At 48.8% G+C, this 20,737-nt stretch overlaps 1 protein-coding gene across 2 annotated transcripts; it reads left to right on the top strand.

The window, feature by feature from the left end:
* The first annotated feature begins 390 nt into the window (after nt 1-390).
* Nucleotides 391-19,024, top strand: LOC142590099 (casein kinase I-like). Of its 2 annotated transcripts, none has more exons than XM_075701954.1 (4): nt 391-817; nt 5,172-5,984; nt 8,509-8,811; nt 16,315-19,024. In XM_075701954.1, the coding sequence occupies exons 1-4, from the start codon at nt 742-744 to the stop codon at nt 16,365-16,367; spliced, it is 1,245 nt and encodes a 414-aa protein (XP_075558069.1). In that variant the 5' UTR covers nt 391-741; the 3' UTR covers nt 16,368-19,024. The 2 variants fall into 2 exon arrangements, with proteins under 2 accessions (XP_075558069.1, XP_075558070.1); XM_075701955.1 differs by having other exon boundaries at nt 392-817; nt 5,172-5,980.
* The last annotated feature ends 1,713 nt before the right edge of the window (nt 19,025-20,737 follow it).

Raw genomic sequence — 20,737 nt, 5'->3', positions numbered from 1 at the left:
TCGCTCACCCACAAGGGACTGCAGTATATGGTGGGTTCAAAGATACAATTGCGTTATCTCAATCACTTCCTAAAGCTTCACTGCGACGCCTTCGTAATACCTTTGTCTTTTCTTTTTTTCAATTTTATCGCGTTGCTTCAGTTTCGTCGCTCGTTCCGCTGACTCACTGCCCAGTCCGCGTCTCGAGTCGAGAAACAGCAAAAGCGCGAACGGCGCGGACTCGTTTTCGTGTTGCTTCTCGCTCACTCGTGCACTGCTTGCGTAGCGCGTATACGCCTCGATTTAAACGCGCAATTACGGTGCCAACTTGCGCAATTTTTTTGTTCTCGCCACGGCTGCCGCCTCGGAACGCGCAACTGGTCTGGCAACGTTCATCCGGGAGCTCGCTGTGCGGAGTTTCTGGCGCATGCGCAGAGAGGTCGCTACAAGATTTGTTGGGAAAAGAGTGGTGCGATGTTTCCGAAAAATCCAAAGAATCCTCGTTACGAATTGACTCCAGCAGCATGAAAACTAACAAGAACGGTGCTTCGATAGTGGCCTAGCACCGTGCCGCAGGTCCCGAGCCGGCGAAGGTGCCTGTCGACGAGGTGAACCGCCGCGAAGAGTACGATATTGTCAGAGTCGCCCAGTATCCTTCCAAGATGGCGGCGTATTTTCGTTGAAAAAAATTGACAGGGTATCCCCCCACCGTCACCAGTTCGTTCTCTCAGAGCGGGCTCCTGCCGATTCCTGCCTCTCGAAATGGAGCTTCGAGTCGGCAACAAGTACCGGCTCGGACGGAAAATTGGCAGCGGATCCTTCGGGGATATTTATTTGGGTAAGTGACGTTCCGTTTCCCTTGCACGGCAGTAGTCGCAGTGTTCAGCTGATGATGACCCAGACCCATTTTAAACGGCGCCGTGTTGTCCTTCCGGGCTCGGGTTTTTTGTTTGAGATTGCCAGCAGCTTCATCCGTCGAGCCTACGTACAAATCGGCCCCCCAGCGTTTAACCGATCCTCGCTCGTTTGTCGAAAGCCTAGCCTGAACCGCGCTTGCGAGCGTCGGCCCCATCAGACCCGAGAGTTCTTTGTACCCTGACTGGGCGTCTCGGGACAAAAACGTTCGCGAGGGGAACTACCCGAATGCTCGGTCACGTAGTACCCCACATATCGTTGCCGCTGTCGAGACCTGCCGGCCGCGCAGCCGAGTATGATTTGAAATAATTTGCGTCGCAGCCCCGTCATTGTGTGTCGCGAGAAAGCCAGCCTTTGTAGTGTTTGTTTAGTTGGTCGACGACGGGGCACCCAAATAAGTCTCAGGGTGTGGACCGTCCGTCGTGAAGGGATCTGCGATGCGTCTTCCGCTGCTCGGTTGTCAGCGAGAAGGGGTAGTCGCGATGCGCGTTTTAATTCTCCCAAGTCGGTGCGCTGCCGAAGCGAGTGGGAGCGCTCCATCGTCTCTCGCAAAAACGAAAGGTGCAGCGGCAGGGTGGGGGGGGGGGGGGGTTGGCAATAACAAAAGAAAAGGAACGGGGGTCCCCGGTAATCGATAGGACTCGCTAGAAAAATAGACGCTTTTTTTCGTGTGCCCCAACGGCGCCGCGGGTACGACCTCCCGTCGAGTTTTTCACGCGGTGCTGCCGCGGTCAGCTGTGTGACGGCAGTCGCCGAATTTGGATCCGGGGCGACGCGGTGCGGCTTGTCGTCGGCCCCTCGCCGGCCGTCGCCCGCCCTCGCGTCGCTCAGCTGTGCGCGTCGCAGGCTTCGCTGGTCCGGTGTCTGTGCGTTCGTGCCTCTGATCGAAGATGGTCGACCCGAACAATCGCGGCGCCGTAGGCGTGCGTGTGTGTTGCACGGGCTCGCGTTGCCTCAGCTTCGTGCCCTTTTGGCCGGCGAGGAGTTTCGTGGTCAACGTTCGTTCTTTACACTTTTTTTGTCTGTTTGTTTCCGAGCGGTGCTAGTCGGGCACCGCTGTGTGCTTCGTCTTTTGTGGGCGGTCCGTTGAAGGCAGCAACCGGCGGTAGAATAGAGAGACAGGAGAGCCGCCTTCGACCGGCGCTGTGGTTGAGGAGGGGGTCGTTGGTGCCTGCCCCCAAGTTGCTTCGGCTAGAACGAACGTCGTCCTCGCTTCTTTTCATTTTTGTTTTTACCAACGGCGCGCCCGCGATCCGTGCAAATGAGTCTCGGGATGCGTAGCAACGCGTCTTCCCTCCCAAGTGCGCAGTACAGGCTGGGTGGTGGCCGGGCGCGCGAACGAAGTCCGGGCCTCCGCCACTGTCTTTCAATAAAAAGCCGAGGGCATTTTCACGGCGGAACCCGTAAACACCCTCATCTTCCATTCCTCGAGGTAAAGGTCGTGGCCAGCGAGCAGTAGTTAGCGGAGCAACGAATTGCACCTCTGATAAAAAGAAAGGCACGAGGTGCAGGTCTCCACCTCGAGCTGTTTTGGTGTTGACGGGTTAATTTGCGTACGTCGCAACAGCGAGGTTATTTGTTCTTATCTGAGATTGTTAACGCCCCTCCCTCTTCCACCTTATCGGCTGGTGCACCAAGCTCGAGTTTTCGCTCTTTGTTTTTTTGAAAGTTGAACTGGCGCCGCGCGATGGATCGGCTTTCTTTTCGTTCACGTCGTCTGCTGCGCCGCCGTCTGCAGTGACTCACCCCAGTGAATTCCCGAACAGGGTTGCTTGGCGTAGATGGAAGCCTGGTTTCTTGCCCATGGCGCAAGTGGGCAGGCTTGGCTCTGTCCACGGCGCAATGTCTTCCAGCTCGGCTTCATTACGTGTTTCAACTTGTAGCAGCATGCAGCTGTTTGTTGCCTGCTTGTTTGCTTATTTTCAGAGCTTTCCCTGTTGCTAAGAGATGGTAAAAGTCTCACCGCTTTGATCGTGGCCAACAAAGATTAGCAGAAAGCTCTATATTCTTCCTGACAAAAACACTCTTCAAATAACTGGAGTGAGAGTCCCGTCCCTGGCTGGGACCTGTACATCTCGGCCTGATAAAAAGTTGCCCCAAGTATGAAACGGGTTGTAGTTGGGTCTGAGGATAGCAGTGGAGAAGTTGCCTTGGCAGGCAGTTTTTGTAAATAAATTGAGCAAAGGCTTGCTAGTCTCTTGCTGGAAATGTACAACTTGGTCCAACAAGTACGACCTTGACCAAGCTACAAAATAGGCTGTGGCTATGTATGTTGCTAATTCGCTACTTAAGAGGACTGAATGAGAACTTCCTGGCAATAAAGTGCGCATTGCTTATCGACAGTCCTGCCAGTCAGTGGCTGGATCTGTACGACTCGGCCTGACGAGTAGTCCAATGTACACGGGATGGGTTGCACACTTGTACTGTCAATTTGAAGTAATTACTGTCTTACAGGTATAATCTGCTGACAGAAATTTGGGAATCGTAGCAGTACATTTCATCATGTTGCCGGCATCTCACGCAATCTCCCTTAGTCATGCATAGCTGTTTCGTACTGGACAGCAAACATTTGTAACAGGCCATGTGACGTTTATGCTGAAGCAAGTGCCAGTCCTATAGCCTAGCGTGTTTTTTTTCTTTAAGCATTGCCAGAAAGCAGGAGAAGCAGATGGCACCAGATTGGGTTAGTCGCTACCTGTGCTCTTCATTGAACTGACAGCACAGAAAGAATAGGTGAATTGTGCACTGTTGTTTGGTGCAGTTCAATTTGTAGCACTCTTGCCACAGCACCGTAACCTCAAGCATTGCTTTGAAACACCGTACCTCAGCGGTACACTAAATTAGGTTCAACTAGCACTAATGTGATTACACTTGATTGCAGAAAAGTTGCTGATTGAGCAACACTCTGTAGTGGAAGACAGTGGGTGTTTCGTGTCCTCGTAAGGCTCTGGCCTAGAACTTACTCTCTCCATTTAGAATTTTGCAAAGTGGCCTCTAGTTCAGCGGGTTCTGCAAACTCTTTAGTGGGTGACAGTGACTATTAGGTTCTTGTCCCTGGTTAACTGCAAGCTATAGTTTATGCTAACAGATATATTGAACCTTTTGGAACAATCTCTCGTTCAGCGCAAAAAGATCTGTCAGCAGGGAAAGCACAGACCCGACTGCGCTTCAATTGTGTCCCCCAAACATGATAAAATCTTAATAAAATACAAAGTAGTGTTGCTCAGTGTGCTGGTCACTGCAATCTAGCTTGTCACTGTGTTTTCGTGTCTGCTTGTTGCACACTTCTTAACCCACTGAACTTAGTCCTGATAAGGGCTGTTACCGTGTGGAATGAAGACTGTAATCGCAATTTTCTTATTGCTGTTTGAGACAAGCAAAATTCTGTCATTTTTCCTTGTTATGTTTACGTAGTGAGCAATCTAGTACTCAGACTTATTCTGTGCAGCGCTTGTTTTGGTCCTTTTATCGGCTTGACTGAGTCATGCATACGCGTGTTTGGCATCCGATCTGCAGTTGGCTGCATCCCGGAAAGTGCTCGAGGATACTTGGTCAGATTTGGCAGCGCACGCAACTTCATTATCCGCACTTCCCAAGTGGTTAAAGTGATAGCAGGAGAAAAGAAGAAAGGTCGCACTGCCAGATTGTGATTAGATTGTCGCCAGGTTTGTGCAAGAGCTGTGTGCGTCAAACTGCTAGCAACACAATATGAGGAACACTCATGCATCTGCTGTCAAGGGTTTGTAAATAGTCACTTGTGTGGCTGTCATTAGCTGAGTAGCATCACTGTTCTTGTACCTGTCCACAATACATTTCTTGCTGACTAACAGGTCACTGTGCAGGACACCATGCAAGTGTACAAGGACAAAACGACGGCAGCCAACAGTCTACACAAGGCAATTAAAACCTTGCCACTAGACAGTGCACACCGATGAAGCCTGTTCAACTGTTGCCTGTTGTTCGGGCTGTTGCTTACTGTAATCAAGGACATCCTTCAATGATCAGGTCTTCTGATCATCTTTTCTATCTCTATACTCCAAGCGTTCTTGACAATGGTCAAATCTGACAAGAGCTTTCTGTTCTCGAGAGTTTTATTCTCTCACACTTGCAGTTTGAGCTGTTGGGTTTGTGCTGCGCATTGCTTGATCAAAAAACCGATTGGCTAAGCATGTGGCCCCATCTTGAGCTGAGTAGAGACTCGCTGCTTAATGAAAACGGATGGTGAAACTTGGTTGACCCCCCCCCCCCTTTTTTTTTCCCCCTTTCTTTTTGCACAGGGACAAACATAACCACGGGGGAAGAGGTGGCCATCAAGCTCGAGTGCATCAAGACGAAGCACCCGCAACTGCACATAGAGTCCAAGTTCTACAAGATGATGCAGGGAGGCGTCGGCATCCCCCTCATCAAGTGGTGTGGCTCGGAAGGCGACTACAACGTCATGGTGATGGAGCTGCTCGGCCCCTCTCTCGAGGACCTGTTCAACTTCTGCAACCGCAAGTTCTCGCTCAAGACGGTGCTGCTGCTGGCAGACCAACTTGTGTCGCGCGTCGAGTACATTCACTCGAAGAACTTCATCCACCGCGACATCAAGCCCGACAACTTCCTCATGGGGCTGGGCAAGAAGGGCAACCTGGTGTACATCATTGACTTTGGGCTGGCCAAGAAGTACCGGGACTCGCGGACGCACAACCACATCCCCTACCGGGAGAACAAGAACCTGACGGGCACAGCGCGCTATGCCTCAATCAACACGCACCTGGGCATTGAGCAGAGTCGCCGGGACGACCTGGAGAGCCTCGGCTACGTGCTGATGTACTTCAACCGGGGCAGCCTGCCCTGGCAGGGACTGCGGGCGGCCACCAAGCGGCAGAAGTACGAACGCATCAGCGAGAAGAAGATGTCGACGCCCATTGAGGAACTCTGTCGCAGCTTTCCCTCGGAGTTTGCCACCTACCTGAACTACTGCCGGTCGTTGCGCTTTGACGAGAAGCCCGACTACTCGTACCTGCGGCAGCTCCTACGCAACCTCTTCCATAGGCAGGGCTTCACCTACGACTACGTGTTTGACTGGAACATGCTCAAGTTTGTGAGTACGCATCTGGGCTCTCGGCCTGCTCTCTTTCTTTTTCTTGCCACCTGCTGTGTTTTTCGATGGGTTTTCCATTTTCGTTGCAGCAAACGGCTCTCTCGGCCACTTTTGGCGCAGATATTGTGCACTTCTCTCCCATTCGTGTTATCGCAAAACTGCACAGACACTAACATGAAATACTTGCATTATGTCTCACTATGTTTGCTATTGCTGATGCCTGTACAGAAGTGTAGGGAGATATTTTAAGTGTGTGTCGTTACAGTTCTTGATTATTTTGGCAATTGGTTTTATTCATGTGATGTGTGTCATACTCGAAACACTCAGCATGGTTGCTGTACTCCTTCCTAACTGTAGTTGTGGTGTGTGTCGCAATGCTATAACTCGTATTCATATATCACATGATAACCTAGGGCAGGGCCTTCTCACCCCATGAATGCTAACAGCTCTAAACACCAAGCTGTTCAGTGTTGGCTTCCACAAGTCTCTTGCTTTACTCGTCTGTAGCTGCAAGGATGGTAGTTTAAGTGCAGTCATGGTGGACAGTTTAATTGTTCACCTCACTCTGTGTATGGCCTTCACAGCCCAACAAGGTGGGTTACTGTAGTGTTGACCTATAGTAGTAAACTGATGTGTGCGTGGCAGTGCCATCTACGCAACTTCCTGCCACCTACATATTGGCTGTAACACCTTCATTGGGAGGACTTTCACATAGCTTAAAAATGTGGTCATGTATAACAGTGATCTGCACACCTAATTTCTTCTGTACAGCCTTCACAGCTTGGTAAGTTGGGCCTAAGATGCTAGCCTGCAGTACACCGATTTGCTCATGCAATGCCATCGGCACAGTTCTACAAATTGGCTGTAACACCATTCGTTAGGCAAGCTCTCCACGTACCTTAAATTTGCTCACGTGAATTAGCACAGCAATATGCGAACCCCAATTCCTGTGTACGAGGTGCTATTGACAGAAGTGTGGCATCTTGACGTGAAACCTGCAACTCAAACAAAGCCACTCGGTAGTGGCTTCACGAAGCACAGTCTCGAAGGCCACCAGCTCAGCTTTTGGGTTATCTATGTGCGAGACCCCATTCGTCGTGGGAGGTTTAAATTGAATTGTTCAGTCTTTTGGTAGTGGCCTCTGGAACTATGTCATTTCTTGGCATGAATCAAGCATTTCAGGTAGTGCTGCCTGAACATTTGAAATATCGAATGTGAAACATTCTCGATATGAAGGATAACAACACTTACTGTTGTCTCCAGGGAGAAAGCCGGGTGCGAGTAATGACTGTTCAGAGTGATTCTGCTGTGAATGGGTGCCACTTTCTGAGTGAGTGCGTGGATTAGCTAACTTTTTCTCAGTAATTTGAATTAGTTCAGTAAAGGTGCCTCTCCTATTTGTTTTTTGATTTAGGCAAAAGTATTTCGCACTTAAGACTGTCTTGCTAAGTTGGCATCCCTTTTAAAGGTATGTGTGGGGTTGCGCAATTGCACTTTAAACCTTTGACGTGGGGTGATGTGATGATCCTTTATTGCGTTAGTGTTGTTTCCATGGTGTGCCAGACAAGGTCACCATTCAGTTACTTATTTACAAACTTCTCAGTTGACAGGATTAAGTCCAATTTGGAACTGTATTACATGTATCAGATATTGTCAATAAGACTTTTCCTCTTTATTCTAAAGGAACTCCATGCAGTATATAGAAATGAGGAAATATTTGATAGTTCGAAGCTTGTTCTTTGTCCAATGCTGGTATTTATTAGGAAATTTCACTGTTCGGAAGCCCCCTTAGAAGGGTAGCCCAATTCGAGTGAAAAAAAAAAAGCTAGGGGCTGTGGAACCAGCACTGAAAAGGGGAAAAGCGTTAGACGTGTGTGTGTGTGTGTGTGTGTGTGTGTCATGTACTTGATGCAATAGTAAGTCTCTTACTATTATGTCACAAAATAGTGTGGTAGTTGTTCCGTGCAAGGTGTCCCAGACCTGAAGCTGTTGAGCAAGCAGACAGAAGCATTTCTGCATAAATGAAAGTTATTCCCTAGATAGTGTCACCAATCGAAAGCATCTTCACTGTAAAGTGTGCAGAGTGAGATTTCTACGATCGCACTGCTTGCGTAGCTTCCACGGTGTTGTCAGCGGAGTATGAAACAGAGTGTAGATGTGGTTAAGAGGAAGCGCAGTTGCAGCAAGCCACTGAGGGCTGTGTTCTCAATAAAAAAGGGAAATGAAAACCATGGTGTCAAGAGACTTAGGTGTTGTGGAGCCATTAGAAAACAATGACTATAGGATGGAGTTGACCGGCACGAGACGAGGGTAAGGGTATTTGCTGAGGCGAAATGTATTCATCTTGCACTTGTAAAAACAAAAAAAAAATGAGCTGATAACTACGATGGTGAGCCTGTAATTCTACAATGATTCTTTCACTGCTAGCAATTACAGGCATCTTTAATTAAGATTCTACGAAATGAGGTGATTGCATGTGCCTTGATCCGGGCCACCCTCGACCGACCGTGTGGGGTCGATCTGTGCAGGGCGGCAATCGGAGCCAGGCTGGCGGTGCAGAGGCGGGGGCCACGGGAGTGGTCGGGGCCGAGGGGGGGCCAGAGGTGGGTCACCGAGCCCAGGGGGGCACCCAGCAGGCGCACCATGCGTCGACGGCGGCCTCGCGGGGCCTTCCCCCAACGACGGCGTCGGGCTCGCAGCGGCCCCCGTACCGAGGAACCTTCCTGAGCGGCATGAACGGCGAGCAGCACGGCATGCCCGCATCTCCCCCCTACCCCCCCTGGAGGAAGGGCGCCGACCATCACAACGCCGCCTCCGGAGCGCTCACAAAGGTGAGCGTTTTCGCAGTTGGCCACTGCCGGCCTCCTTGCACTGTGCGCCAGAGGCCTCCTTTGGACCAAATTGACTCTTGAAGTAATGTGCCCTTCAATTGTAATATGTTTTACAGCCAAAAATCAGAGAGAGAGAGAGAATGAAGAACAAGCCTTCAATTCTAATGCGAACCACAATATACATATCTAAAAAAAAAGTTCATCTAACAGTGGCCTTAATTGTTCACTGTGCGGATTTTTGTGGATTGAAAGTAAGGTCGATTTGCCGTCATTTGGAAAAAGAAAATTTATTGCATCTGACTCGCACTGGACCAGAAATCAGTCATCATCGCTTTGAAAAGCCTTCGAATTAGCAGCCTAGAACATAAACAAGAAGAAAGGGGGTTAACCGAGGGGCCCGATTTTAATTAGTCATATCATAAGAAGCCAACAAACACTGGCAGCAAGGGCAACATAAGGTAAATTACTTGTGCTTAATAAATGAAATAAAGAAACGATAAATTAATGGAAATGAAAGTGGGTGAAAAAACAACTTGCCGCAGGTGGGGAACGAACCCACAACCTGCGCATTTTGCGTGCGATGCTCTACCAATTGAGCTACCGCACCGCCGTTTCCCCATCCACTTTCTTGGGTATTTATGTTTCCTAGTAGAACCCTGGGAGAGCAGGCAGCACCGCCACTCACAGACCTTGGTGGCAGATGTGGAACATCCCTTCTGCCGCAGACGTCGCGAGAACATGATCATTTTGGGTGAGGGCAACTGGTCAATAAACCTGCACAAGCTGCATGAAGGCATCAGTAATGCCAAATGTTGCCTAGAACGTGTCATCTTTGCTGCCATCCTTGGCATTTAATATCTCAGATTTGGCCAATATGATTACCTTTCACCGAAGAGCAAAATACCCTTTTCTCCCTGCTATTGTGTGAGGGATCACACCTCAGGGACAAATATTCACATAATAGCACACCGTGTGGGTTCGGCCGCAGTCAATTTACGATAGTGCCATTGTGTTGAACTTCCTCTTCACTACAAATTTATATTACATTTGTGGTTCGTCTGTGTTGGGTACCTCAATGAAGATTAACGTGACCTGCGATTCATAAGTGATGATTGTCGGCGCAGCTATAGGTTCAATAATGCAATACTGCTTCACCACCTGCCAAGGTTTATTAGTTGCTACAATTTGCAGTGACGTCTTAGAATCCAGATTGCCAGAGATGTGTAGCTGCTTCCGCCACGTTGAAACTGTAACTGAATCTACAGTCTCAAAGAAAGCTTGCACCCTTTGGGGCTCGTCCCACAACAATAATCGTCATCTGTCCTTGTGCACAAAGGACCGTCATTGCTTTCCTCATTGTTCCCACTTTCACTTGTGCCCGGTGTGATGTCGGGAATGCAGTCTTCGTTTTCTGGCTCTCCCGTGGTGGCGACACCATCATTGACACACTCAAACTCGTTGACCATTGATTCATCAATGGCTTCTGGAAATTCTGACACCTTGCTCCAAACTTCGGCAACACTGGCAACAGCTTCGTCGCACTCATCAGAATTTACAGTCATCACCAGGTCGCGAGTTTCTCCGCTTCACCCCTAATCTCCCCCTTATTCTACAAGATCATGCTGAGATTGCACCTCAGAATTTTGTATGCTGTGGGGGGACATCAGACTTGTCACCGCATTCGGCCCTACTCATGATTTCGAGCTTCACGGCTAAAGGCGAATTCTGCCGCTTCATCACGGCGACACTGTGGGAGAAGGCCCACAAGGCACAAACACGAGTCAGAAAAGCAGCAAGACAGCCCGCTCGTGCGCCACCTTGCATGACGAGAGCACAAGAGCCTCTGATTGGCTATCTGAGCAAGCGCTGCGAGCGGGTCAGGTTCATTTTTCTTTGCAGGGGGGGGGTGTCGATGGCTCGCCCGACGCAGCGCGGTCATGGTAGGGAGAGCGGTTGTATGGAGCCGCACTGCCTGGGAAACTCGGTGGCGCGAGGGAAAGCCAACTTCTGTGGGAACTTTTGTACTGCTTGACGTTCGATATATTGGGAGCCGCTGCTATTTTTGTTCGATGTGAGCGTAATTTTTGCTATATATACTCATTGTAACTATACCGTGTTCAGAAAGTGTTCAATATACAAAATAATTAGGTGTCAACAGGTTCGACTGTAGTAGATGGTGCCTGCCAATTGCATCGAGATAAAGTGAATGTGGCACCTTTCTGAAGGTCAGGTGCACATTTTTTACAGGAGGGTAGTCAATTCTCGAGGACAAAAGTGGGGGATGGGGTCCCTTACGCGAGTCAATACAGTATTCACGAGTCGGTATGGAAATCCTTACCTCGTAGTTTGTTTTGAATTTGACATTTGTTTGTTGCGAGGCCCAGTCTGCCAGCCGTTGGTCTGCCAGTTGTCGCAAGATTGGCCACAGAGCAAAAACATTGCGTTCACTATGCAATTGCCACAGCAGCTGCACCTGTATACAGGCAACAACCTAGTTTTCAGGCACGCCCAGTAATTGGGACGCCTTTGGTACGCTGCCAGAGTCTTTCGGACACAAAAAAAACTGCCGTCCAATTTTTTGGACTTTTTGCCGTGACCACAGGACCGAAATGACGTCATGGAAGCCACTGTCGCCGCCATTTTGATTACCTCGAACCGGCAGTCTTGCACCTAGCTACTTAGACGTTCACTACCAAGCTTCTTGCTGTTCAGTGCCATGTTTTTCATTGAAACAATTTGCCGCTGTTAGCAACGGTGCCGACTCTACCTTTGTAATGAACATTGACTGTATATATTTATTTGCGTGCAAAGTAAGACGCAACACACGATGTTGGCTTTTGCAGCAGTCTACATCGCAGGCAGTAGAATGGACAACTGGGCTAGTTAGTGAGGATTCGTTGCGAGTGCAGCAGCGCAGTACACGACTAAAACGAGAAAGTAAACAGGATGGGCACCTGTCCTGTTTACTCCCCTGTCCTTGTGTTTTGTGCTGAGGTACTCATAACGTCCACATTGGCTTTGAACCAGTATCAGTCTTGTTCTGCGGAGATTAGGCTTAGCACAACCAGCGAGTTCATGCACTCACAACCAGCTGGCCTGAGTTAAGGCTAAGCAATTAGGGTGAAGGAAACTTTTTACAGTTCAGTTCTGGCCATAGTGGTCTGAAATGAAGCCTTCACTCCTTACAGTGTGCACACAACAAATGGGAAGTGCCGATGCCATGTGACACCTCACAAAAAGCAGGAACCCCCTTGCGCAGTCAGCAGTTACAGCCATTTGAGAAGCTCGGCCACTCATATGAGCTCATCTCAGTGTGATGCGGTGCTGCTCGTAGGTGCTGAACCTGTATGCTTTGCAGTATTTCGTCGTTGCTTCATGTCAGCACTACACGGTTTGCCATCTTGGAGCAAACGATGAGCGTTGCGGAGGTAAACAAATGTGCCCCTCTGGAAAATCGCTATTCAAATGCAGAAAGTTGGGCTCCGAGATTACTTGCAGCGAATACAGTCTACTTTCGTTAATTCAACCCTGATGGGACTGACAAAATGGATTTACAGTCGCCGACTGATTTTTCGGACTCCAAAAATTCGGACATGCTCGATTATTCGGTCTGCTTCGCGGCACCGCCATTCTCCCCATAGACCATAATGTATAACAGCTGCCGAAAGTTCGGACACCTTGCAACCTCTCGTCTGATTTTTCTGACACTCCTTGAGCCAACTTGATCGAGAGCACCATGCACCGACTCTGACCGGTGCATGGTTCGACTTGCTGAACGGCATCTTTGTTTTGAACGGAGCCTCCTTGCTGCCCTACAAAGTGGCGCTACTGTAAATCTCCGCTCATCATCGTTTCTGCCTGGTTTGTGGCTACAGCCATTGCCAGAGCAGTTCCAATCTCAGCTTAGTAAGTCATGTCAAGACAATCCAGCAGCTGATTTGTTTGCTTTTTCGTGCACGACGCTGCAAGTAGGCAACATTTTTTCGATTGTGCGACTGGTGTCGGCGTAACGGCGCATTGATGTTTGCTTTGTGTGCTGTGTCAAGGTTGCGGTGATCCAACATGGCATACGGAAACATTTAAACAACGTACGGAAAAAAGAGATTCGAGCACACCCCGGGCTCAAACGCGTGCCTGCTTTCTAATGTGTGCAAAGTAGAAAACTAACTTGGAGGTACCATTAAAGCTCCCAAACAAAATAAATAATACCCATCCTATTTTTTAGCAAGAGAAATGGGCAAGGGTCTAATATGTGTTGCGCAGTGGCAACCGGTTTACTGAGGTCAGCTTCGCCGTGATACGGCGTGTTGCGTGGCAAAGCATACTAATGCCATGAATGCCGCGTTTGGCTCAATTTTCTTGGAGAGAAAAAACTCCGTTTCGCTTTAAGTGCAAAGTAATGAATGCGATAGCAACATATTAGAATATTGCACGAAGTGTAAGACTCGTAGCTGTAGTGGCAGCATGAATTCCAATAAACGAGCTAGGTAAAACACGCATACTGCGGGCATATGTAGGCACATCAACAGAGAAAGCTCAATGGCAGTAAGGTTTTCTCTTCTCTTCCTCCGCTGGGTTCTTCTTTCTTGGTGCTTTAGTTCGTTCTCGGCTCTTCCTAAGCCACTGCATTGTTCTCTGCTTTGGTATTCCGGGACTAAAGATGCTGGATGGCAATAATTTGAACTGAATTTATTTACAGGCGGACATCAGCGGTTACACCGAGTATATATTAAACAAGGAAAGAAGGTTCACATTAACGAATGCGGCTGGGCAAAGGCCTCTGAGCAGTCCGTCGCTCCGATTGGGCACATGACGAGTTTGGTCTGTTGTCTCTCACGTCTCGGACCACGCTGGATGCTCAGCCACGCACATTCTCGCCCCCCCCAGCCGCGGGACCATGTCTCTGGGCTGCGTAACTTGGGCCGGCGGTGGCTGCCGCTCAAACCACCCGAGCCGCCCGCACCGCCTCTGCCCGACTTAAACATTCCCCAAAGACTCCCTTCTCCAGGTGCCACTACAGCGGCTCGTTGCGCTACTGTGGCGCTCGCCAGAACCAGTGCGCGAGAACCCCTGCCGCTCCCTTTTTCACCAAACAGTGTCTGGCCATCGCCTTCCCAAAGCAGGCACTCCCTGGAAGCGGCTTGGGTGCGAGGCAACAGCGCAACATTGCAATGCAGCAGATGCACAAACACAGATGAGTTTAACCAAGGCAACCGTTCACAACAACCTTACAATGGCCCTCGAGCAGCATCAGTTGAAACTACGAGGTCTTTTCAGCTTTGTGGCATAGTGCTAGCCTCGACGTTATCGTACTACTGCATACTCGGGGTGGGCACAATGTGTGCATCCCCTTTGTGCTTTTGAACTGCAGGGTTTTGTGGACATTTTCTCTTAGCCTCGGCTTCCTGTTTCCACAGCGGCACGTCGGGGCACCTCCAACGTTGAGAGGTGGCATGCACTGTATATGCAGCATGGCATTGTTTCTGCGTCTGAACTAACAAAGTGGTCTTTGCGTGTATGCTGGCCAGCCTTGCTTCATTGCGATTATAGAGTTCCACTGGTGCTTCTCTGCCGGTGCGCGGGCATGTTTGCGCGATGTGAGGGACACTGTGCTTCGCTGCAGAAGCCATGCACCGACGGATGGTGCTGTCCTAGCCACATCTTGGCTACAACGTGTGGGAAAACAATTACACGAGCCGACAGGGTCTGCATGGTGCGCATAGTCTGCAGAGTAGACGGTTTTACAATCCGTTCCAGCAAGCAAAGTTGTCTAACCAGTCTCTGCAGGATCAGGCATCTTTCGTTGCCTTGCTTCAAATTCTGATGCAAAAGGAAATTGTACAGTTAATGTTCTTAGAAAACATATTACAAATTTGGAGGACACGTAAGCTTCGTCTTTAAGAGTGGAACGCGATAGCATTCAAAGATCCCCGACTGCTTCGCGCACTTCCCAGCAACTGCAGCTTATGTAACCGTAATGTTTATTGGGAAACTCTGACAGCGAACGCTATGCACGAAGGCGAGCTTTCTGGTGGAGACGCGGCCTCCGATGCGGCGGAGGTGAGCGGCCATCTGGAGGTGTTGCAAGGAACCAGGTGCACCACTTTATGGCCTTTGAAATTTGTGCGTGCAAATTTCGGAGGCCATTGCCGCTCTGTGAATGGTAGAAGCACTGGAAAAGGGGTTTTTGTTTGAGTGTCTGCTTAACAGAATTGTGTTTTGTCGTATATTCAAATTACACTCCAATGCTGTCATGTCTGTAGGTTGTGTGCGAGTCGTACTTTGCGATTTCGCTGACGCATTTTACTTCTAGAAATCCAGTTAGTTCAGTAACTTTGCGCTAGGTGGCGGGTCTATCGTGGAGATGGAGGGTCTAACGTGTAACTATCAATCGCAGCGAAAAACCTCAGGATGTATACAGAAAACAGGCCAAGCCTTTGAGCGTGCTGGCTTGCACGTGGGAAATTCTTGAGGTTTTATTCAATGTACTGAGGCATGCACCCGTGGGCCTAGTGGTCAGAGGATTGAGCTGTTGGGCTAGGGGTCCTCTGTACAAATCCTTCCGTGAGAAAGTTTCATTTGTTTGTAAATAAATTTTATTCATTCACACATGGTTTGTTTTATTTATTGAAGACAGTCTTTCTTAGCTACTCACCACTTTTCCACATCGCGTATGTTTCATGGCCCCTATGTGGGCAGATTCCGGAGAGAGCGCAGCCTGAAAAGAACTGCAGTAGTACAATTAAGGTACATCAGTTATATGTTTGATCCCTGATATTATTTTGAACTTTTAATATGTAATAGTCTGATCAGATTTAATATAAAAACTCTTTACAGACAAGACACAATAATATCCAGGAGGAAGCATTTATTTTTCATCGAAATGTGCAAGATAACTTGAGAATGAACATATTCAGTTAAATATGTGCATATATATATTTTACGTAAACTTTTTCACCAGTAGCCGAGTAACACCAGGCAGAACCCTGGAAGCGAGCTTCACCCCAAGCCACCTTTGGCTTCATGTGGAATTTGTTCATACAGTTCTCCTCAGAGGTGAAACAGATGTGTTTATTTGCAAGCTCAGCTAGGAAAAAAAAATTGTAGTGTGTTAACTGTAGACTAGAGGTGTCCATATGAACTGCGATGCAGAGCCGGATCACTATAATGTAGTGATGCTTGTTCCGGTGCTATTCCTCATTGCCTTTCTTTTTTTTTTCCCCTTTGTCAGTGGTTAGAGGGATGCTGCGCCCGTCTTATTAGTCGGATCAGCAGGCTGTGATTGGTAGATAAGCTTGGTGCAAAATTGAGTGGGATGCATCGCTACAAAATTTTAATTCCTAGCCCGCATAATTTAGCGGGCAGTTTCAACGTGAGAGGTCAGAAGTCTCTAGGAAGCTTTGTGAGCATCAAAAGGGTCTGCACACTTAAAATGCTGCGACATGTTATTTCCAGAGGATTTGTCTCTGAAACGTGATGTCCTCTTTGCTTCTCTCTTTGCAGAGCGGTGTAGCAAAAGCGTCGGACAGGTAGAGCAACGGCATCGCAAGCACTGATGGGTCCCTGCCACTATTGTTTGTTTTTTTTCTCTCTCTCTCACTCCTACCTCTGCCCTCTGCAGTGGGGTTGAAAGTGGGGGGGCCCGGAGGCGGTTGCTGCCGCTGCCGAGCTGCTCCCCCGAGCAGGACCGTTAACCATTTGACACCTCAAGTAGGAGCTTGAGGAGGCTTTGTTGTCCAGTCAAGAAGGCTCGGAAAGAAGAGAGGAGGGGGTCACACGGGATGGTCTGGCTTGCCATCTCTCTGTCCGATCCATCACGCATCACTCTGCAAGGGAACAAGAAGTTGTGGCGGCTTCGGTGGCAGGACTGCGTGCTCTTCCCTCCTTTCTGGGTCAAGCTGCTGCATGTCCCACATCGTGGTGTGCCAGCTACAGCACTGTCTGCTTTTGCGTGGAGTTGCGGCGGCGACTCTGCAGACGACGGGACTGCGACGTTTAGGGAGAGTTTTGTGTTGGGCGAGCTCTCCGCAGCCTTCCCTCTCTACGTTTCTACGTAGCAGATCGTGTTTCCCCTCTGCACGTGTGTGTGTGTGTGTTCCCCCTCCCTACTTTCGCTCCTTGGCAGGGACAGCTGAAAGAAAAAGGAGAAAAAAAGAAACCTTGCAAATTGTGGCCCTTTCGCCGTGCTCTTGGGCACGTAATAGTTCAACATTAAAAGGAAAGAAGCAGCGTACCTCTAAGCAAGCGCAAAATAGCTGGCCAGTTGCTGTTCCTTTTTCTTTGTGTTGCAATTCTTGTGTGTCCATGTGCCAGTTTTGGCATGAGCGGATCTTGAATGTGGAGAGGTGCGCTTCGGCTTCACTCCCCAAGATGTGTTCTTTCCGAACTTTTTTTTTTCCCCCACCTGCTTTAGCGACTCCCGTAAGGGAAACCGAGTGACCCTGCTCCGTTGGAGTTGATGAACGCTACCGTATATCTACTTCAAGGAGCATGCTTTTCGTGCAGTGTTGTTCGTGCCTCCACCTTGCTCGTCCCATCCCATTCCCTCCGAATCCCTACACCCTCTCTCTCTGCACGTTGTTCAGTTTTATTTTCTATGCAGGCTCAACGGATAGTCTGCTGTTTTTTTGTCTGGGTTGGCATCAGTCACTTACGTAGAGCCATCCCGACGTCATTGCATAGAAACGAAATCTCAAGAAGTCTTCTTGGCCAGTGCTTTAGCAGACTTTGTGCAGGCTTTGTCAAGAAAGAATCGTTCTGGGTGGGGGCGTATGGCAACTCAGGGGAATAGGAAGAGACGTTTGCTGCTACCTAGCTCTCATTACCGGTGGGGAGCCGTCTGTAAATTATGTCATGTGCATATATAACGTAGGTGCGAGAGCTCTGTGCACAAAATGAGCACCAAAGTGAAGGAAGTGTTCACAGCTAAATGGGGAGGGTGGAAGGGTTGCAGAGGGCAGGGTGTTGTTTAAGAAGTCGTGCATTGTTGGTTGATGTAGAGCCCACTTCCTTCGTTTCGTTTGTCTCATGTATGTGTGCAGTTCTTTATTTTAGTTTCTGTACGTGCATAGAAAGCTGCATTGTGTTCTCGTCTCTGTGATGACAGCGGAGAACCCCCCGCTCCCCCTTGCGCCCCCTCTTCCCTCCCCCCTCGTACAAAGTGCAACTTGTTGGAAGCTTAGGTAATGCACAGGCTGCCAAGATCTCCATCTGGCTAGTAACCGTGCCCGATACACTTGTAATACACTTGTATATTTCTTTTCTTCTTGTTTGCCTGTTGAATGTACCTCCAGCGCTTAGGTGCGACACCGGACGACATGCTTTTGCTTTCCTCTTCACAGTGTTAGAGGGCGCAGCTTCGTGTCGCTTGTTTACAAAGTATGGTTAAACTGCTGATGATAACCGCGAGGGGAGGACCGGAGTGGAAGTTTTGCCAGGCGTGATGCTTGTGGGCCGCACATCCCTCCTCCCCCCCCCCACTATTAGGTGTCCTGTTCATCGTGCTTGATGTTCAGGCACCCGTCGACCCCCGTTTGTCACAGTTGCTGCCGTAACTCGAGTAGTTCGGTGTTTAGGGGTCCGAGCTGTTCATCTCGAGTGTAGCACCGTTGGTGCATGCTCCCCTTTCCAACAGACGCCCGCCAACTGGCTGGTCCTCCCAAAAATCCTCTCACCCCCCACCCCCAATACCCCTGTTGTTCATAACATGCGGCATAGGCTCGGTAAAGAGCAGAAGAGATGTCGGGCTGTGCGGCGCAGAACACGGAGACGACAGAAAAGCTGTTTGTCGTCTCGTGGCATGGCGGTATGGTTGCCAGAATGTCTTATGGAGGAGGAGACCGCCAGGATGTGGACTGAATCTAGGCTTTTTCATTATTTTTTTGTAGGAATGGAAGTGACTTTGTAAAGCACTAAGAAGAAACAAGGAAAAAAAGTGATTACTCGTGGTGCGTGTGTGAGAATGCTTGTGCGAGTGGTGGAGTGTATGTGTTAAAAAAGAAAATTGTGACTGGTTCAGAGTGTCTGGATGTGTGCCTGTTTGCGGTGTTAAGCTTGTGGAATTTGAAGTCAGGTTTCTGTTTTAACATTTTTATATACATAGTATGCTGATGAAAAAAAAAAAAAGGACTCGAACGAAGAAACAAAGAAAATGATGCTTTGTTTGACTCTGTCTAAACTGAGTAAATAAATATATTGAATGTATTAAAACTTAGACATTTGACTCTGTGTTCCTGCATGTAACAAATCAAAGGGCTGCATATGGCTTTGCGACTTGTTAAAGTGCAAAGTGGCAATGTCGGCATTTTGTGCTGCATTGTGTGGAGAACATCAAACGTTTCATGAGGGTCTGATCACAGTATGCAACGTGTATTGACTTTCCTTTAGAGGTACATGTAGCCATTCCTTATTCTCAGCCATAATACATTGCGTATTCTACCAGTTAAATGTGCAGCAATGCTTAAAAATGCATCTTTGGTTAGCAGGGCAGTGGCCAATGTAAGAAGTGAGAAACGAGACTGGGAAGAGCGCTGTCTTGCGACAATTTTATTGTGCACATAGACCAGGCTTATATACGATGCCATAACACATCGGAATAGAGGAGGTTGACAAGAGAACTAATTTTCGAGCATTACAAGGGAGAGATCATGTATCTAGATATTGCAATTCTTTATCTGACAAAGAAGGGGCACTTTCACAGTGCTCTCTGGGATTGTGTATTGAATGCGCATCAGCTATGTTTCATTTGTTTGCTTTTGTGGCGACTGACGGTTTCTGTACATTCGAAAGTCGATCTGCTGTGATGGCCGCAGGAATGAATGCAGAGATCACCACACACAGTTTATGCTTTAATAGTCTCTTCTGTTGTGCCATGATGCCTGGTCTGTGTGTGCAGTAAAGTTGTTGCAAGTTCGCACCCTTTCCTATCACTTCTCTCTCTTCCTATGTTGGACGTCATACTGCTAACCAACGATGAAGTTTCCATCCAACAAGTCCCTCTCCTTCCACCCTTGAAAGTTAAAAAATGGGTACCTGGTACCTTTATGTAGTCGCCGCGAACATTAAGGAAAATAGAAACACTCGAAATATTTCTGCAAACTACGGAAGTCTGCCCGGCAACAACATGAGGGCTTGGCGGCATTGATTGGAACAATGCCCAGCTTGGGAGCATGGTTTCTAATGAGAAAATGGCCGCTTTGTTTCTGCAAGTGCTTAGGATTGCCTAGGCACTGCTTGTTACCCTTAAATGTGCGTTTTCAACAGGGTTGTAGTCTCGATGGTCTAGGAGGGCGTTCTGACACCGGAAGCACCCCGTCCCTTTCCACGTGTAGTTGCGCATACATCTTCGCTGCCTGTAGCATTCGTTGCTCTTGAAGGGGCCTTGAACCACACCTCCGGCTTGGAGAAGTACCATAGTCTGCATACGCTGCTGTGCATATCGGCCAAGTTTTGCTGTCGTACAGGGTGCATGGAGCTCACAAGCGGAGCGCAGTCTCCTTTCTGTCTAACGCTTTCTATTATGCAGAACCCTGCTCCTCTTTCTCTTCTGGACGTTTTATGTCGCAATAAAGTGGATTCATATACGCAGCTGCTACTGGTAGCTACGGTCGGCTACGTAGCGTAGATACCACGGGATGCCGCCACGAGTCCACTGGCTAAGCGCACGGCGGCTGGCTGAGAACAACCGCATTTGGCTTACATTTAGCACGTTGTAGGCACCAAGTAAGAAGTAACGTGTACGTTAGCCATTGGAAGTGACATTTGAACTGCGCGTCACAGTGGCGTTTCGAAGGCGGATCGTTGCGGGCACGCCCCACCATCCGTCGTAGCCTTCACAGTGCAAGGCCTTTAAGAAGGACCGGGAACAAAGCGGAGGCAGTGTTGGATTACCAAGACCTCCGCTTTTACTGATCGCATTGAAGTACTT

The sequence above is a fragment of the Dermacentor variabilis genome, chromosome 8, assembly GCF_050947875.1.
Source record: "Dermacentor variabilis isolate Ectoservices chromosome 8, ASM5094787v1, whole genome shotgun sequence".
Classification (NCBI taxonomy): domain Eukaryota; kingdom Metazoa; phylum Arthropoda; class Arachnida; order Ixodida; family Ixodidae; genus Dermacentor; species Dermacentor variabilis.
Note: the sequence above shows the minus strand (reverse complement) of the source record. Positions and strands in the feature narration are given on the sequence as shown.